We start from the raw sequence: 13,780 nt of genomic DNA, 5'->3' as shown, positions 1-13,780 counted from the left end.
TCAACATGGATGTGTCAACATGGAAGTGTGTCAACATGGAAGAGTGTCAACATGGAAGAGTGTCAACATGGAAAAGTGTCAACATGGAAGAATGTCAACATGGAAAAGTGTCAACATGGAAGAGTGTCAACATGGAAAAGTGTCAACATGGAAGAGTGTCAACATGGAAGAGTGTCACCATGGAAGAGTGTCAACATGGAAAAGTGTCAACATGGAAGAGTGTCAACATGGAAGAGTGTCAACATGGAAAAGTGTCAACATGGAAAAGTGTCAACATGGAAGAGTGTCAACATGGAAGAGTGTCAACATGGAAGAGTGTCAACATGGAAAAGTGTCAACATGGAAGAGTGTCAACATGGAAGAGTGTCACCATGGAAGAGTGTCAACATGGAAGAGTGTCAACATGGAAGAGTGTCAACATGGAAAAGTGTCAACATGGAAGAGTGTCAACATGGAAAAGTGTCAACATGGAAGAGTGTCAACATGGAAGAGTGTCAACATGGAAGTGTGTCAACATGGAAGAATGTCGACATGGATGTGTCAACATGGAAGAGTGTCAACATGGAAAAGTGTCAACATGGAAGAGTGCCAACATATAAGTGTGTCAACATGGAAGAGTGTCAACATGGAAGAATGTCAACATAGAAGAGTGCCAACATGAAAGAGTGTCAACATGGAAGAGTGTCAACATGGAAGAGTGTCAACATGAAAGAGTGTCAACATGGAAGAGTGTCAACATGGAAGAGTGTCAACATGGAAGAGTGTCAACATGGAAGAGTGTCAACATGGAAGAGTGTCAACATGAAAGAGTGTCAACATGGAAGAGTGTCAACATGGAAGAGTGTCAACATGAAAGAGTGTCAACATGGAAGAGTGTCAACATGGAAGAGTGACAACATGAAAGAGTGTCAACATGGAAGAGTGTCAACATGAGTGTCAACATGGAAGAGTGTCAACATGGAAGAATGTCAACATGGAAGAATGTCAACATGGAAGAGTGTCAACATGGAAGTGTCAACATGGAAGAGTGTCAACATGGAAGAGTGTCAACATAGAAGAGTGTCAACATGGAAGAGTGTCAACATGGAAGAGTGTCAACATGGAAGAGTGTCAACATAGAAGAGTGTCAACATGGAAGAGTGTCAACATGGAAGAGTGTCAACATGGAAGAGTGTCAACATGGAAGAGTGTCAACATGGAAGAATGTCAACATGGAAGAGTGTCAACATGGAAGAGTGTCAACATGGAAGAGTGTCAACATGGAAGAGTGTCAACATGGAAGAGTGTCAACATGGAAGAATGTCAACATGGAAGAGTGTCAACATGGAAGTGTCAACATGGAAGTGTCAACATGGAAGAGTGTCAACATGGAAGAGTGTCAACATGGAAGAGTGTCAACATGGAAGAGTGTCAACATGGAAGAATGTCAACATGGAAGTGTCAACATGGAAGAGTGTCAACATGGAAGTGTCAACATGGAAGAGTATCAACATGGAAGTGTCAACATGGAAGTGTCAACATAGAAGAGTGTCAACATGGAAGTGTCAACATGGAAGAGTGTCAACATGGAAGTGTCAACATGGAAGAGTGTCAACATGGAAGAGTGTCAACATGGAAGAGTGTCAACATAGAAGAGTGTCAACATGGAAGAGTGTCAACATGGAAGAGTGTCAACATGGAAGAGTGTCAACATAGAAGAGTGTCAACATGGAAGAATGTCAACATGGAAGAGTGTCAACATGGAAGAGTGTCAACATGGAAGAGTGTCAACATGGAAGAGTGTCAACATGGAAGAGTGTCAACATGGAAGAGTGTCAACATGGAAGAGTGTCAACATGGAAGAGTGTCAACATGGAAGAGTGTCAACATGGAAGAGTGTCAACATGGAAGAGTGTCAACATGGAAGAGTGTCAACATGGAAGAGTGTCAACATGGAAGAGTGTCAACATGGAAGAGTGTCAACATGGAAGAGTGTCAACATAGAAGAGTGTCAACATGGAAGAGTGTCAACATGGAAGAGTGTCAACATGGAAGAGTGTCAACATAGAAGAGTGTCAACATGGAAGAGTGTCAACATGGAAGAGTGTCAACATGGAAGAGTGTCAACATGGAAGAGTGTCAACATGGAAGAATGTCAACATGGAAGAGTGTCAACATGGAAGAGTGTCAACATGGAAGAGTGTCAACATGGAAGAGTGTCAACATGGAAGAGTGTCAACATGGAAGAGTGTCAACATGGAAGAGTGTCAACATGGAAGAGTGTCAACATGGAAGAGTGTCAACATGGAAGAGTGTCAACATGGAAGAGTGTCACCATGGAAGAGTGTCAACATGGAAGAGTGTCAACATGGAAGAGTGTCAACATGGAAGTGTCAACATGGAAGAGTGTCAACATGGAAGAGTGTCAACATGGAAGAGTGTCAACATGGAAGAATGTCAACATGGAAGAATGTCAACATGGAAGTGTCAACATGGAAGAGTGTCAACATGGAAGAGTGTCAACATGGAAGAGTGTCAACATGGAAGAGTGTCAACATGGAAGTGTCAACATGGAAGAGTGTCAACATGGAAGTGTCAACATGGAAGAGTGTCAGCATGGAAGAGTGTCAACATGGAAGAATGTCAACATGGAAGAATGTCAACATGGAAGAGTGTCAACATGGAAGAGTGTCAACATGGAAGAGTGTCAACATGGAAGAGTGTCAACATGGAAGAGTGTCAACATGGAAGAGTGTCAACATGGAAGAGTGTCAACATGGAAGAGTGTCAACATGGAAGAGTGTCAACATGGAAGAGTGTCAACATGGAAGAGTGTCAACATGGAAGAGTGTCAACATGGAAGAGTGTCATGTCAACATGGAAGAATGTCAACATGGAAGAGTGTCAACATGGAAGAGTGTCAACATGGAAGAGTGTCAACATGGAAGAGTGTCAACATGGAAGAGTGTCAACATGGAAGAGTGTCAACATGGAAGAGTGTCAGCATGGAAGAGTGTCAACATGGAAGAGTGTCAACATGGAAGAGTGTCAACATGGAAGAGTGTCAACATGGAAGAGTGACAACATGAAAGAGTGTCAACATAGAAGAGTGTCAACATCATTAATGAAGGTTGGTTGACACAGAAAAAGACACATTCACCATTATTTATACAACAGTTGTCTTGCCATACACACACAAACACAGCTCAAATATCTGTCCAATGTCAACACCACCAACCCTCCTCCAGAGTACATTCACTCTAGTTATACCCACCTCCATTAATGTCAACATTACAACCCCTCCTTCAGAGTACATTCACTCTAGTTATACCCACCTCCATTAATGTCAACATTACAACCCCTCCTTCAGAGTACATTCACTCTAGTTATACCCACATTCATTAATGTCAACATTACAACCCCTGCTTCAGAGTACATTCACTCTAGTTGTACCCACCTCCATTAATGTCAACATTGGTTTAGAAAGACACGTAAGCAAACACTATGACACATTTATTAGAAAACGTTTCGGTCCTGGGACCTTGATCACTTCTAACATACAGAGGTAGAAAGGCATTTTATATATATAGGCAGAGAGTGAGGTGTGACGCACGTGACCTGAGGAATGTCATAAGAACACAAGAATGGAGGAACACTGTAGAAGCCCCACTGGCCCATGCGAGGCAGGTCCTTATCAAAACAACCTCTGCCTATGATCAGGACGGGTAGACGATGAAATCATGTGACTCCTGTGTTGTTGGGTTGGTGGTGCTTAAGTATCATGTATGCCAATGTTTTTGAAATTTTGTAGTTTCCAGTGTTGCGCTCTATAGTGTCGGTGATGGCGATTAGTGAGGCTTCTAGGCACCATCGGCGTCTGAGGTCTGGTTCGGTGAGAACGAGTTGTGCCTCATTCCAGTTCATCAAATGTCCCGTGGAGTCTCTGTGGAGGACACAGGCGTACCTTATATCGTCTCTGTTAGAGGCATTTCGATGCTCATTCAAGCGGACTGTAAGATCTCTGCCTGTCTCGCCTACATATTTCTTGGGACAGAACCCACAGGGGATAGTGTAGACGCCTGCTGTAGAAGTTAGAGGTGTGGGGCTGCATTTTGTAATGAGGTCTTTGATAGATGATGTGTTTATGGTGGAAACGTTGATGTTACTCATAGCAAGTGCCCGGCGAGTATTCGTGGCAACATCACCACATGGGAGTACTATGAACTGCTTAGGGGGCTGTTCCATGGGCGGTTTGTTGAGAATAGCTTGTGCCTTAAGTCTGCAATCTCGGATGAAGAAAGATGGGAACTGAAGACGTGTAAAGGCTTGTGTTATGTAAGTGCATTCTTCTTCTAGAAAACAAGGGCTGGAGATGCGAAGAGCTCTCAAGAAGAAGCCAATGAGGACTCCTCTCTTAGTGCGAGTGTCTTGGTGTGAATAAAAGTGTATAAGATCGTCCTTGTTGGTAGGTTTTCTATGCACTTTGAAGAGAAGTTTGTCACTGTCGGGAGATCTGCACAGTAGAACGTCGAGGAAAGGAAGTTTGCCATCATTTTCGAGTTCAAGTGTAAACTTTATTGATGGTTCAACTGCATTGATCTTGCTGAGAAGGGCCTGGATATTGAGACGTCTTGGATAGAAAACCAATACATCATCAACGTATCTTAGCCAGGTAACGGTGTTGGGAATGAGGGTGCTGAATTTCTCTGTCTCCAGGTTTTCCATGAAGAGGTTGGCAAGCACAGCACTGAGCGGGCTGCCCATTGCCATCCCAAAGCATTGTTTGTAACAGTTGTCCTGATACTTGAAGAAGTTGAAATTAACACAAAGTTCCACTAGATTGATGAAGTCTAGAAGAGGTAAAGGGAGGTCGTGGTTTTCAGTGAGCCTCTGTCTCAGAATGTTGATTGCAGCGTCAGTAGGAACGTTGGTAAAGAGGGCTGTGACATCGAAGGAAGCCATGCTTTTGTTTTTGACATTCAGGTTGGAAATTCGGGAGAGAAGGTCACCTGAGTGCTTGAGGTGGGCTTGACTGATGGTGCCCAGAAGCGCTGAAAGGTATTTGGCAAGATGGCCGGCTAGCCTGTGTGGTGCACTCCCTATGCCCGAAGTGATAGGCCGTAGTGGGATGCCAGGTTTGTGTGTCTTAGGAAGGCCATACAGACGTGCTGGTTTCGGTTGACCTGGTAAAAGTTTAAGTAGTTTTTTGCCTTGTTCTGATTTTCGTAAGATGCTACGAGCCTTTTGAAGAAAAGTAGCACTGATTCTGATACAGGCTGGTATGTGTTGGCATCGTTGAGAAGATTTAAAACTTTATTGTTGTAGTCGACAGTGTTGAGTAACACCACACCACCTCCTTTGTCAGCGGTTGTAATGACGATATCATCGTTGTTGGCCAGGTTCCTGAGTGCTTGGATGTATCTTCTGGGAATGACCGGTCTTGAAGGCTCAGTAGCTGCAGCAGTGATAATTCCTTGAACAAAGCCTTTTTGAAACTCGGAGCCTCCAAAAGGTTGGTTCTTGGTTACCATATCCACCAGATTATGTTTCTTGTTGATGCCAGTAGTAAACTTGAGCCCTAGGCTGAGGGCTTCTGTCTCGGTGACGGTTAGTGTATAGGAAGATAAGTTATTTATGATTTCTGGAGTCCCCATTGGCTTCTTCTTGAGAGCTCTTCGCATCTCCAGCCCTTGTTTTCTAGAAGAAGAATGCACTTACATAACACAAGCCTTTACACGTCTTCAGTTCCCATCTTTCTTCATCCGAGATTGCAGACTTAAGGCACAAGCTATTCTCAACAAACCGCCCATGGAACAGCCCCCTAAGCAGTTCATAGTACTCCCATGTGGTAATGTTGCCACGAATACTCGCCGGGCACTTGCTATGAGTAACATCAACGTTTCCACCATAAACACATCATCTATCAAAGACCTCACTACGAAACGCAGCCCCACACCTCTAACTTCTACAGCAGGCGTCTACACTATCCCCTGTGGGTTCTGTCCCAAGAAATATGTAGGCGAGACAGGCAGAGATCTTACAGTCCGCTTGAATGAGCATCGAAATGCCTCTAACAGAGACGATGTAAGGTACGCCTGTGTCCTCCACAGAGACTCCACGGGACATTTGATGAACTGGAATGAGGCACAACTCGTTCTCACCGAACCAGACCTCAGACGCCGACGGTGCCTAGAAGCCTCACTAATCGCCATCACCGACACTATAGAACGCAACACTGGAAACTACAAAAATTTCAAAAACATTGGCATACATGATACTTAAGCACCACCAACCCAACAACACAGGAGTCACATGATTTCATCGTCTACCCGTCCTCATCATAGGCAGAGGTTGTTTTGATAAGGACCTGCCTTGCATGGGCCAGTGGGGCTTCTACAGTGTTCCTCCATTCTTGTGTTCTTATGACATTCCTCAGGTCACGTGCGTCACACCTCACTCTCCGCCTATATATATAATGCTTTTCTACCTCTGTATGTTAGAAGTGATCAAGGTCCCAGGACCGAAACGTTTTCTAATAAATGTGTCACAGTGTTTGCTTACGTGTCTTCCTAAACCAACTTGTCGGTATTTATTACCAAGGTTTATACCAATGTCAACATTACAACCCCTCCTCCAGAGTACATTCACTCTAGTTGTACCCACCTCCAGTACTCAAGTGCAGCTAACCAGTATCTCTGAAGTTCTTCAAGTTACCTTGCTTGTCCTCCTACAACATGTAATGACATAAACAAATCTTATCTCATGGTCACACACCCCTGCTGGATGCTAAACCCATTACCACTCAAAACTTCCCTTATAATCCTTTCAACCTTTCCTGAGAAAACCTCTACCCTTCCCTTATACCCCTTTCAACCTTTCCTGAGAAAATCCATACCCTTCCTTTATACCCCTTTCAACCTTTCCTGAGAAAACCCATACCCTTCCTTTATACCCCTTTCAACCTTTCCTGAGAAAACTCATACCCTTCCTTTATACCCCTTTCAACCTTTCCTGAGAAAACCCATACCCTTCCTTTATACCCCTTTCAACCTTTCCTGAGAAAACCCATACCCTTCCCTTATACCCCTTTCAACCTTTCCTGAGAAAACCTCTACCCTTCCCTTACACCCCTTTCAACCTTTCTTGAGAAAACCCATACCCTTCCATTATAGCCCTTTCAACCTTTCTTGAGAAAACCCCTACCCTTCCCTTATACCCCTTTCAACCTTTCCTGAGAAAACCCCTACCCTTCCCTTATACCCCTTTCAACCCTTCCTGAGAAAACCCATACCCTTCCTTTATACCCCTTTCAACCTTTCCTGAGAAAACCCATACGCTTCCTTTATACCCCTTTCAACCTTTCCTGAGAAAACCCATACCCTTCCTTTATACCCCTTTCAACCTTTCCTGAGAAAACCCATACCCTTCCCTTATACCCCTTTCAACCTTTCCTGAGAAAACCTCTACCCTTCCCTTACACCCCTTTCAACCTTTCTTGAGAAAACCCATACCCTTCCCTTATAGCCCTTTCAACCTTTCTTGAGAAAACCCATACCCTTCCCTTATAGCCCTTTCAACCTTTCTTGAGAAAACCCCTACCCTTCCCTTATACCCCTTTCAACCTTTCCTGAGAAAACCCCTACCCTTCCGTTATACCCCTTTCAACCCTTCCTGAGAAAACCCCTACCCTTCCCTTATACCCCCTTCAACCCTTCCTGAGAAAACCCCTACCCTTCCGTTATACCCCCTTCAACCTTTTTTGAGAAAACCCCTACCCTTCCCTTATACCCCCTTCAACCCTTCCTGAGAAAACCCATACCCTTCTTTCCTCCCATTAAAGGTTTAAACATTCTCTTGGTCATCTTATTTTGTTCTGTCTTCTATAAATTCAGAAATCACATCAGCAACTCCTCGTCAGCCCTCTGAATTATACCTTTGTGTTGGTGCAGTAGTTTGTCGAGGGTGGGAGTAGGTGGGTGTATACTGTAAGAGTGAGTGGTAGTGTAATAAAGTACCTGGACAGTGTGGTGGTACAGTAAGAGTGGTAGTGTAATAAAGTACCTGGATAGTGTGGTGGTAGAGTAAGAGTGGTAGTGTAATAAAGTACCTGGATAGTGTGGTGGCAGAGTGTAATAAAGTCCCTGGATAGTCTGGTGGTACAGTAAGAGTGGCAGTGTAATAAAGTACCTGGATATTGTGGTGGTACAGTAAGAGTGGTAGTGTAATAAAGTACCTGGATAGTGTGGTGGTAGAGTAAGAGTGGTAGTGTAATAAAGTACCTGGATAGTGTGGTGGTAGAGTAAGAGTGGTAGTGTAATAAAGTACCTGGATAGTGTGGTGGCAGAGTGTAATAAAGTACCTGGATAGTATGGTGGTACAGTAAGAGTGGTAGTGTAATAAAGTACCTGGATATTGTGGTGGTACAGTAAGAGTGGTAGTGTAATAAAGTACCTGGAGAGTGTGGTGGTACAGTAAGAGTGGTAGTGTAATAAAGTACCTGGATAGTATGGTGGTACAGTAAGAGTGGTAGTGTAATAAAGTACCTGGATAGTATGGTGGTACAGTAAGAGTGGTAGTGTAATAAAGTACCTGGATAGTGTGGTGGTACAGTAAGAGTGGTAGTGTAATAAAGTACCTGGATAGTGTGGTGGTACAGTAAGAGTGGTAGTGTAATAAAGTACCTGGATAGTGTGGTGGTAGAGTAAGAGTGGTAGTGTAATAAAGTACTTGGATACTGTTGTGGTACAGTAAGAGTGGTAGTGTAATAAAGTACCTGGATACTGTTGTGGTACAGTAAGAGTGGTAGTGTAATAAAGTACCTGGATAGTGTGGTGGTACAGTAAGAATGGTGGTGTAATAAAGTACCTGGATAGTATGGTGGTACAGTAAGAGTGGTAGTGTAATAAAGTACCTGGATAGTATGGTGGTACAGTAAGAGTGGTAGTGTAATAAAGTACCTGGATAGTATGGTGGTACAGTAAGAGTGGTAGTGTAATAAAGTACCTGGATAGTGTGGTGGTACAGTAAGAGTGGTAGTGTAATAAAGTACCTGGATACTGTTGTGGTACAGTAAGAATGGTGGTGTAATAAAGTACCTGGATAGTGTGGGCGTGGGTGGGTGGTGATGGTTGGTGCTGGAGAACATGGAGATACAGTTGACCATCTTGTAAAGTTATCCTGGAGTAGCGGAGGTCATCTTGGTTTTGATGGACACCCAACACCAGGCCAGCCTCCACCAGCCTCTTCACGGCCTTACTCATCCCACGAAGATGATCAACCTGTGGATAGTGACACTGCTGTTATCACCTGTGTACAGTGTCATCACCATTATAACCTGTGTACAGTGTCATCACCATTATAACCTGTGTACAGTGTCACTACCATTATAACCTGTGTACAGTGTCATCACCATTATCACCTGTGTAGTGTCACCACCATTATAACCTGTGTACAGTGTCATCACCATTATAACCTTTGTCCAATGTCACCACCATTATAACCTGTGTACGGTGTCACTACCATTATCACCTGTGTACAGTGTCACCACCATTATAACCTGTGTACAGTGTCATCACCATTATAACCTGTGTACAGTGTCATCACCATTATAACCTGTGTACAGTGTCACCACCATTATAACCTGTGTACAGTGTCACCACCATTATAACCTGTGTACGGTGTCACTACCATTATCACCTGTACACTGTGTCACCACCATTATCACTTGTGTATACAGCAGACTGTAGAGTAAGACATGATCTATTAAGATGTTTTTGCTATATCTTGGTTGAATAACAGCGCCATTATTTACCATGAGACCGTAACGTTCATTTATGAAATTGTTACTTAAAGGTAAAAACATGGAATGCTACAGAAGGTTTCCATCCACGTCACTTGCAGCCTCTGAGTCAGACCATGGAAGTAAAGTAACGTCACTTGCAGCCTCTGAGTCAGACCATGGAAGTAAAGTAACGTCACTTGCAGCCTGTGAGTCAGACCATGGAAGTAAAGTAACGTCACTTGCAGCCTCTGAGTCAGACCATGGAAGTAAAGTAACGTCACTTGCAGCCTCTGAGTCAGACCATGGAAGTAAAGTAACGTCACTTGCAGCCTCTGAGTCAGACCATGGAAGTAAAGTAACGTCACTTGCAGCCTCTGAGTCAGACCATGGAAGTAAAGTAACGTCACTTGCAGCCACTGAGTCAGACCATGGAAGTAAAGTAACGTCACTTGCAGCCTCTGAGTCAGACCATGGAAGTAAAGTAACGTCACTTGCAGCCTCTGAGTAAGACCATGGAAGTAAAGTAACGTCACTTGCAGCCTCTGAGTCAGACCATGGAAGTAAAGTAACGTCACTTGCAGCCTCTGAGTCAGACCATGGAAGTAAAGTAAAGTCACTTGCAGCCTCTGAGTCAGACCATGGAAGTAAAGTAACGTCACTTGCAGCCTGTGAGTCAGACCATGGAAGTAAAGTAACGTCACTTGCAGCCTCTGAGTCAGACCATGGAAGTAAAGTAACGTCACTTGCAGCCTCTGAGTCAGACCATGGAAGTAAAGAAACGTCACTTGCAGCCTGTGAGTCAGACCATGGAAGTAAAGTAACGTCACTTGCAGCCTCTGAGTCAGACCATGGAAGTAAAGTAACGTCACTTGCAGCCTCTGAGTCAGACCATGGAAGTAAAGTAACGTCACTTGCAGCCTCTGAGTCAGACCATGGAAGTAAAGTAACGTCACTTGCAGCCTCTGAGTCAGACCATGGAAGTAAAGTAACGTCACTTGCAGCCTGTGAGTCAGACCATGGAAGTAAAGTAACGTCACTTGCAGCCTGTGAGTCAGACCATGGAAGTAAAGTAACGTCACTTGCAGCCTCTGAGTCAGACCATGGAAGTAAAGTAACGTCACTTGCAGCCTCTGAGTCAGACCATGGAAGTAAAGTAACGTCACTTGCAGCCTCTGAGTCAGACCATGGAAGTAAAGTAACGTCACTTGCAGCCTCTGAGTCAGACCATGGAAGTAAAGTAACGTCACTTGCAGCCTCTGAGTCAGACCATGGAAGTAAAGTAACGTCACTTGCAGCCTCTGAGTCAGACCATGGAAGTAAAGTAACGTCACTTGCAGCCTCTGAGTCAGACCATGGAAGTAAAGTAACGTCACTTGCAGCCTGTGAGTCAGACCATGGAAGTAAAGTAACGTCACTTGCAGCCTCTGAGTCAGACCATGCAAGTAAAGTAACGTCACTTGCAGCCTGTGAGTCAGACCATGGAAGTAAAGTAACGTCACTTGCAGCCTCTGAGTCAGACCATGGAAGTAAAGTAACGTCACTTGCAGCCTCTGAGTCAGACCATGGAAGTAAAGTAACGTCACTTGCAGCCTCTGAGTCAGACCATGGAAGTAAAGTAACGTCACTTGCAGCTTCTGAGTCAGACCATGGAAGTAAAGTAACGTCACTTGCAGCCTCTGAGTCAGACCATGGAAGTAAAGTAACGTCACTTGCAGCCTCTGAGTCAGACCATGGAAGTAAAGTAACGTCACTTGCAGCCTGTGAGTCAGACCATGGAAGTAAAGTAACGTCACTTGCAGCCTCTGAGTCAGACCATGGGAGTAAAGTCACGTCACTTGCAGCCTCTGAGTCAGACCATGGAAGTAAAGTAACGTCACTTGCAGCCTGTGAGTCAGACCATGGAAGTAAAGTAACGTCACTTGCAGCCTCTGAGTCAGACCATGGAAGTAAAGTAACGTCACTTGCAGCCTCTGAGTCAGACCATGGAAGTAAAGTAACGTCACTTGCAGCCTCTGAGTCAGACCATGGAAGTAAAGTAACGTCACTTGCAGCCTCTGAGTCAGACCATGGAAGTAAAGTAACGTCACTTGCAGCCTGTGAGTCAGACCATGGAAGTAAAGTAACGTCACTTGCAGCCTCTGAGTCAGACCATGGGAGTAAAGTCACGTCACGTGCAGCCTCTGAGTCAGACCATGGAAGTAAAGTAACGTCACTTGCAGCCTGTGAGTCAGACCATGGAAGTAAAGTAACGTCACTTGCAGCCTCTGAGTCAGACCATGGAAGTAAAGTAACGTCACTTGCAGCCTCTGAGTCAGACCATGGAAGTAAAGTAACGTCACTTGCAGCCTCTGAGTCAGACCATGGAAGTAAAGTAACGTCACTTGCAGCCTCTGAGTCAGACCATGGAAGTAAAGTAACGTCACTTGCAGCCTCTGAGTCAGACCATGGAAGTAAAGTAACGTCACTTGCAGCCTCTGAGTCAGACCATGGAAGTAAAGTAACGTCACTTGCAGCCTGTGAGTCAGACCATGGAAGTAAAGTAACGTCACTTGCAGCCTCTGAGTCAGACCATGGAAGTAAAGTAACGTCACTTGCAGCCTCTGAGTCAGACCATGGAATAAAGTAACGTCACTTGCAGCCTGTGAGTCAGACCATGGAAGTAAAGTAACGTCACTTGCAGCCTGTGAGTCAGACCATGGAAGTAAAGTAACGTCACTTGCAGCCTCTGAGTCAGACCATGGAAGTAAAGTAACGTCACTTGCAGCCTCTGAGTCAGACCATGGAAGTAAAGTAACGTACACAACCTCTCATGCTTCAGTTCTCTGTGCACACCTTCACATACCATCAGTTCTCTGTGCACACCTTCACATACCATCAGTTCTCTGTGCACACCTTCACATACCATCAGTTCTCTGTGCACACCTTCATATACCATCAGTTCTCTGTGCACACCTTCATATACCATCAGTTCTCTGTGCACACCTTCATATGCCATCAGTTCTCTGTGCACACCTTCATATACCATCAGTTCTCTGTGCACACCTTCATATACCATCAGTTCTCTGTGCACACCTTCATATACCATCAGTTCTCTGTGCACACCTTCACATACCATCAGTTCTCTGTGCACACCTTCATATACCATCAGTTCTCTGTGCACACCTTCATATACCATCAGTTCTCTGTGCACACCTTCATATACCATCAGTTCTCTGTGCACACCTTCATATGCCATCAGTTCTCTGTGCACACCTTCATATACCATCAGTTCTCTGTGCACACCTTCATATACCATCAGTTCTCTGTGCACACCTTCATATACCATCAGTTCTCTGTGCACACCTTCACATACCATCAGTTCTCTGTGCACACCTTCATATACCATCAGTTCTCTGTGCACACCTTCATATACCATCAGTTCTCTGTGCACACCTTCATATACCATCAGTTCTCTGTGCACACCTTCACATACCATCAGTTCTCTGTGCACACCTTCATATACCATCAGTTCTCTGTGCACACCTTCATATACCATCAGTTCTCTGTGCACACCTTCATATACCATCAGTTCTCTGTGCACACCTTCATATACCATCAGTTCTCTGTGCACACCTTCACATACCATCAGTTCTCTGTGCACACCTTCATATACCATCAGTTCTCTGTGCACACCTTCATATACCATCAGTTCTCTGTGCACACCTTCATATACCATCAGTTCTCTGTGCACACCTTCATATACCATCAGTTCTCTGTGCACACCTTCACATACCATCAGTTCTCTGTGCACACCTTCACATACCATCAGTTCTCTGTGCACACCTTCACATACCATCAGTTCTCTGTGCACACCTTCATATACCATCAGTTCTCTGTGCACACCTTCATATACCATCAGTTCTTTGTGCACACCTTCATATACCATCAGTTCTCTGTGCACACCTTCACATACCATCAGTTCTCTGTGCACACCTTCATATACCATCAGTTCTCTGTGCACACCTTCATATACCATCAGTT

The 13,780-nt window shown here is 44.4% G+C and overlaps 1 protein-coding gene across 2 annotated transcripts in view; it reads right to left on the bottom strand.

The window, feature by feature from the left end:
• LOC128691960 (peptidyl-prolyl cis-trans isomerase-like) overlaps positions 1–9,253 on the bottom strand; it is a 34,037-nt gene extending 24,784 nt beyond the window's left edge. For both annotated transcript variants that reach the window (XM_070080176.1, XM_070080177.1), the window contains exon 1: positions 9,075–9,253. In XM_070080176.1, the coding sequence (XP_069936277.1) occupies positions 9,075–9,239 (165 nt within the window). In that variant the 5' untranslated portion in view covers positions 9,240–9,253. The remainder of the gene's footprint in view (positions 1–9,074) is intronic.
• Between the last annotated feature and the right edge of the window lie 4,527 nt (positions 9,254–13,780).

The sequence above is a fragment of the Cherax quadricarinatus genome, unplaced genomic scaffold (assembly GCF_038502225.1).
Source record: "Cherax quadricarinatus isolate ZL_2023a unplaced genomic scaffold, ASM3850222v1 Contig199, whole genome shotgun sequence".
NCBI lineage: Eukaryota > Metazoa > Arthropoda > Malacostraca > Decapoda > Parastacidae > Cherax > Cherax quadricarinatus.
The sequence above is the reverse complement of the archived record's forward strand: the minus strand, read 5'-3'. Positions and strand labels throughout refer to the sequence as shown.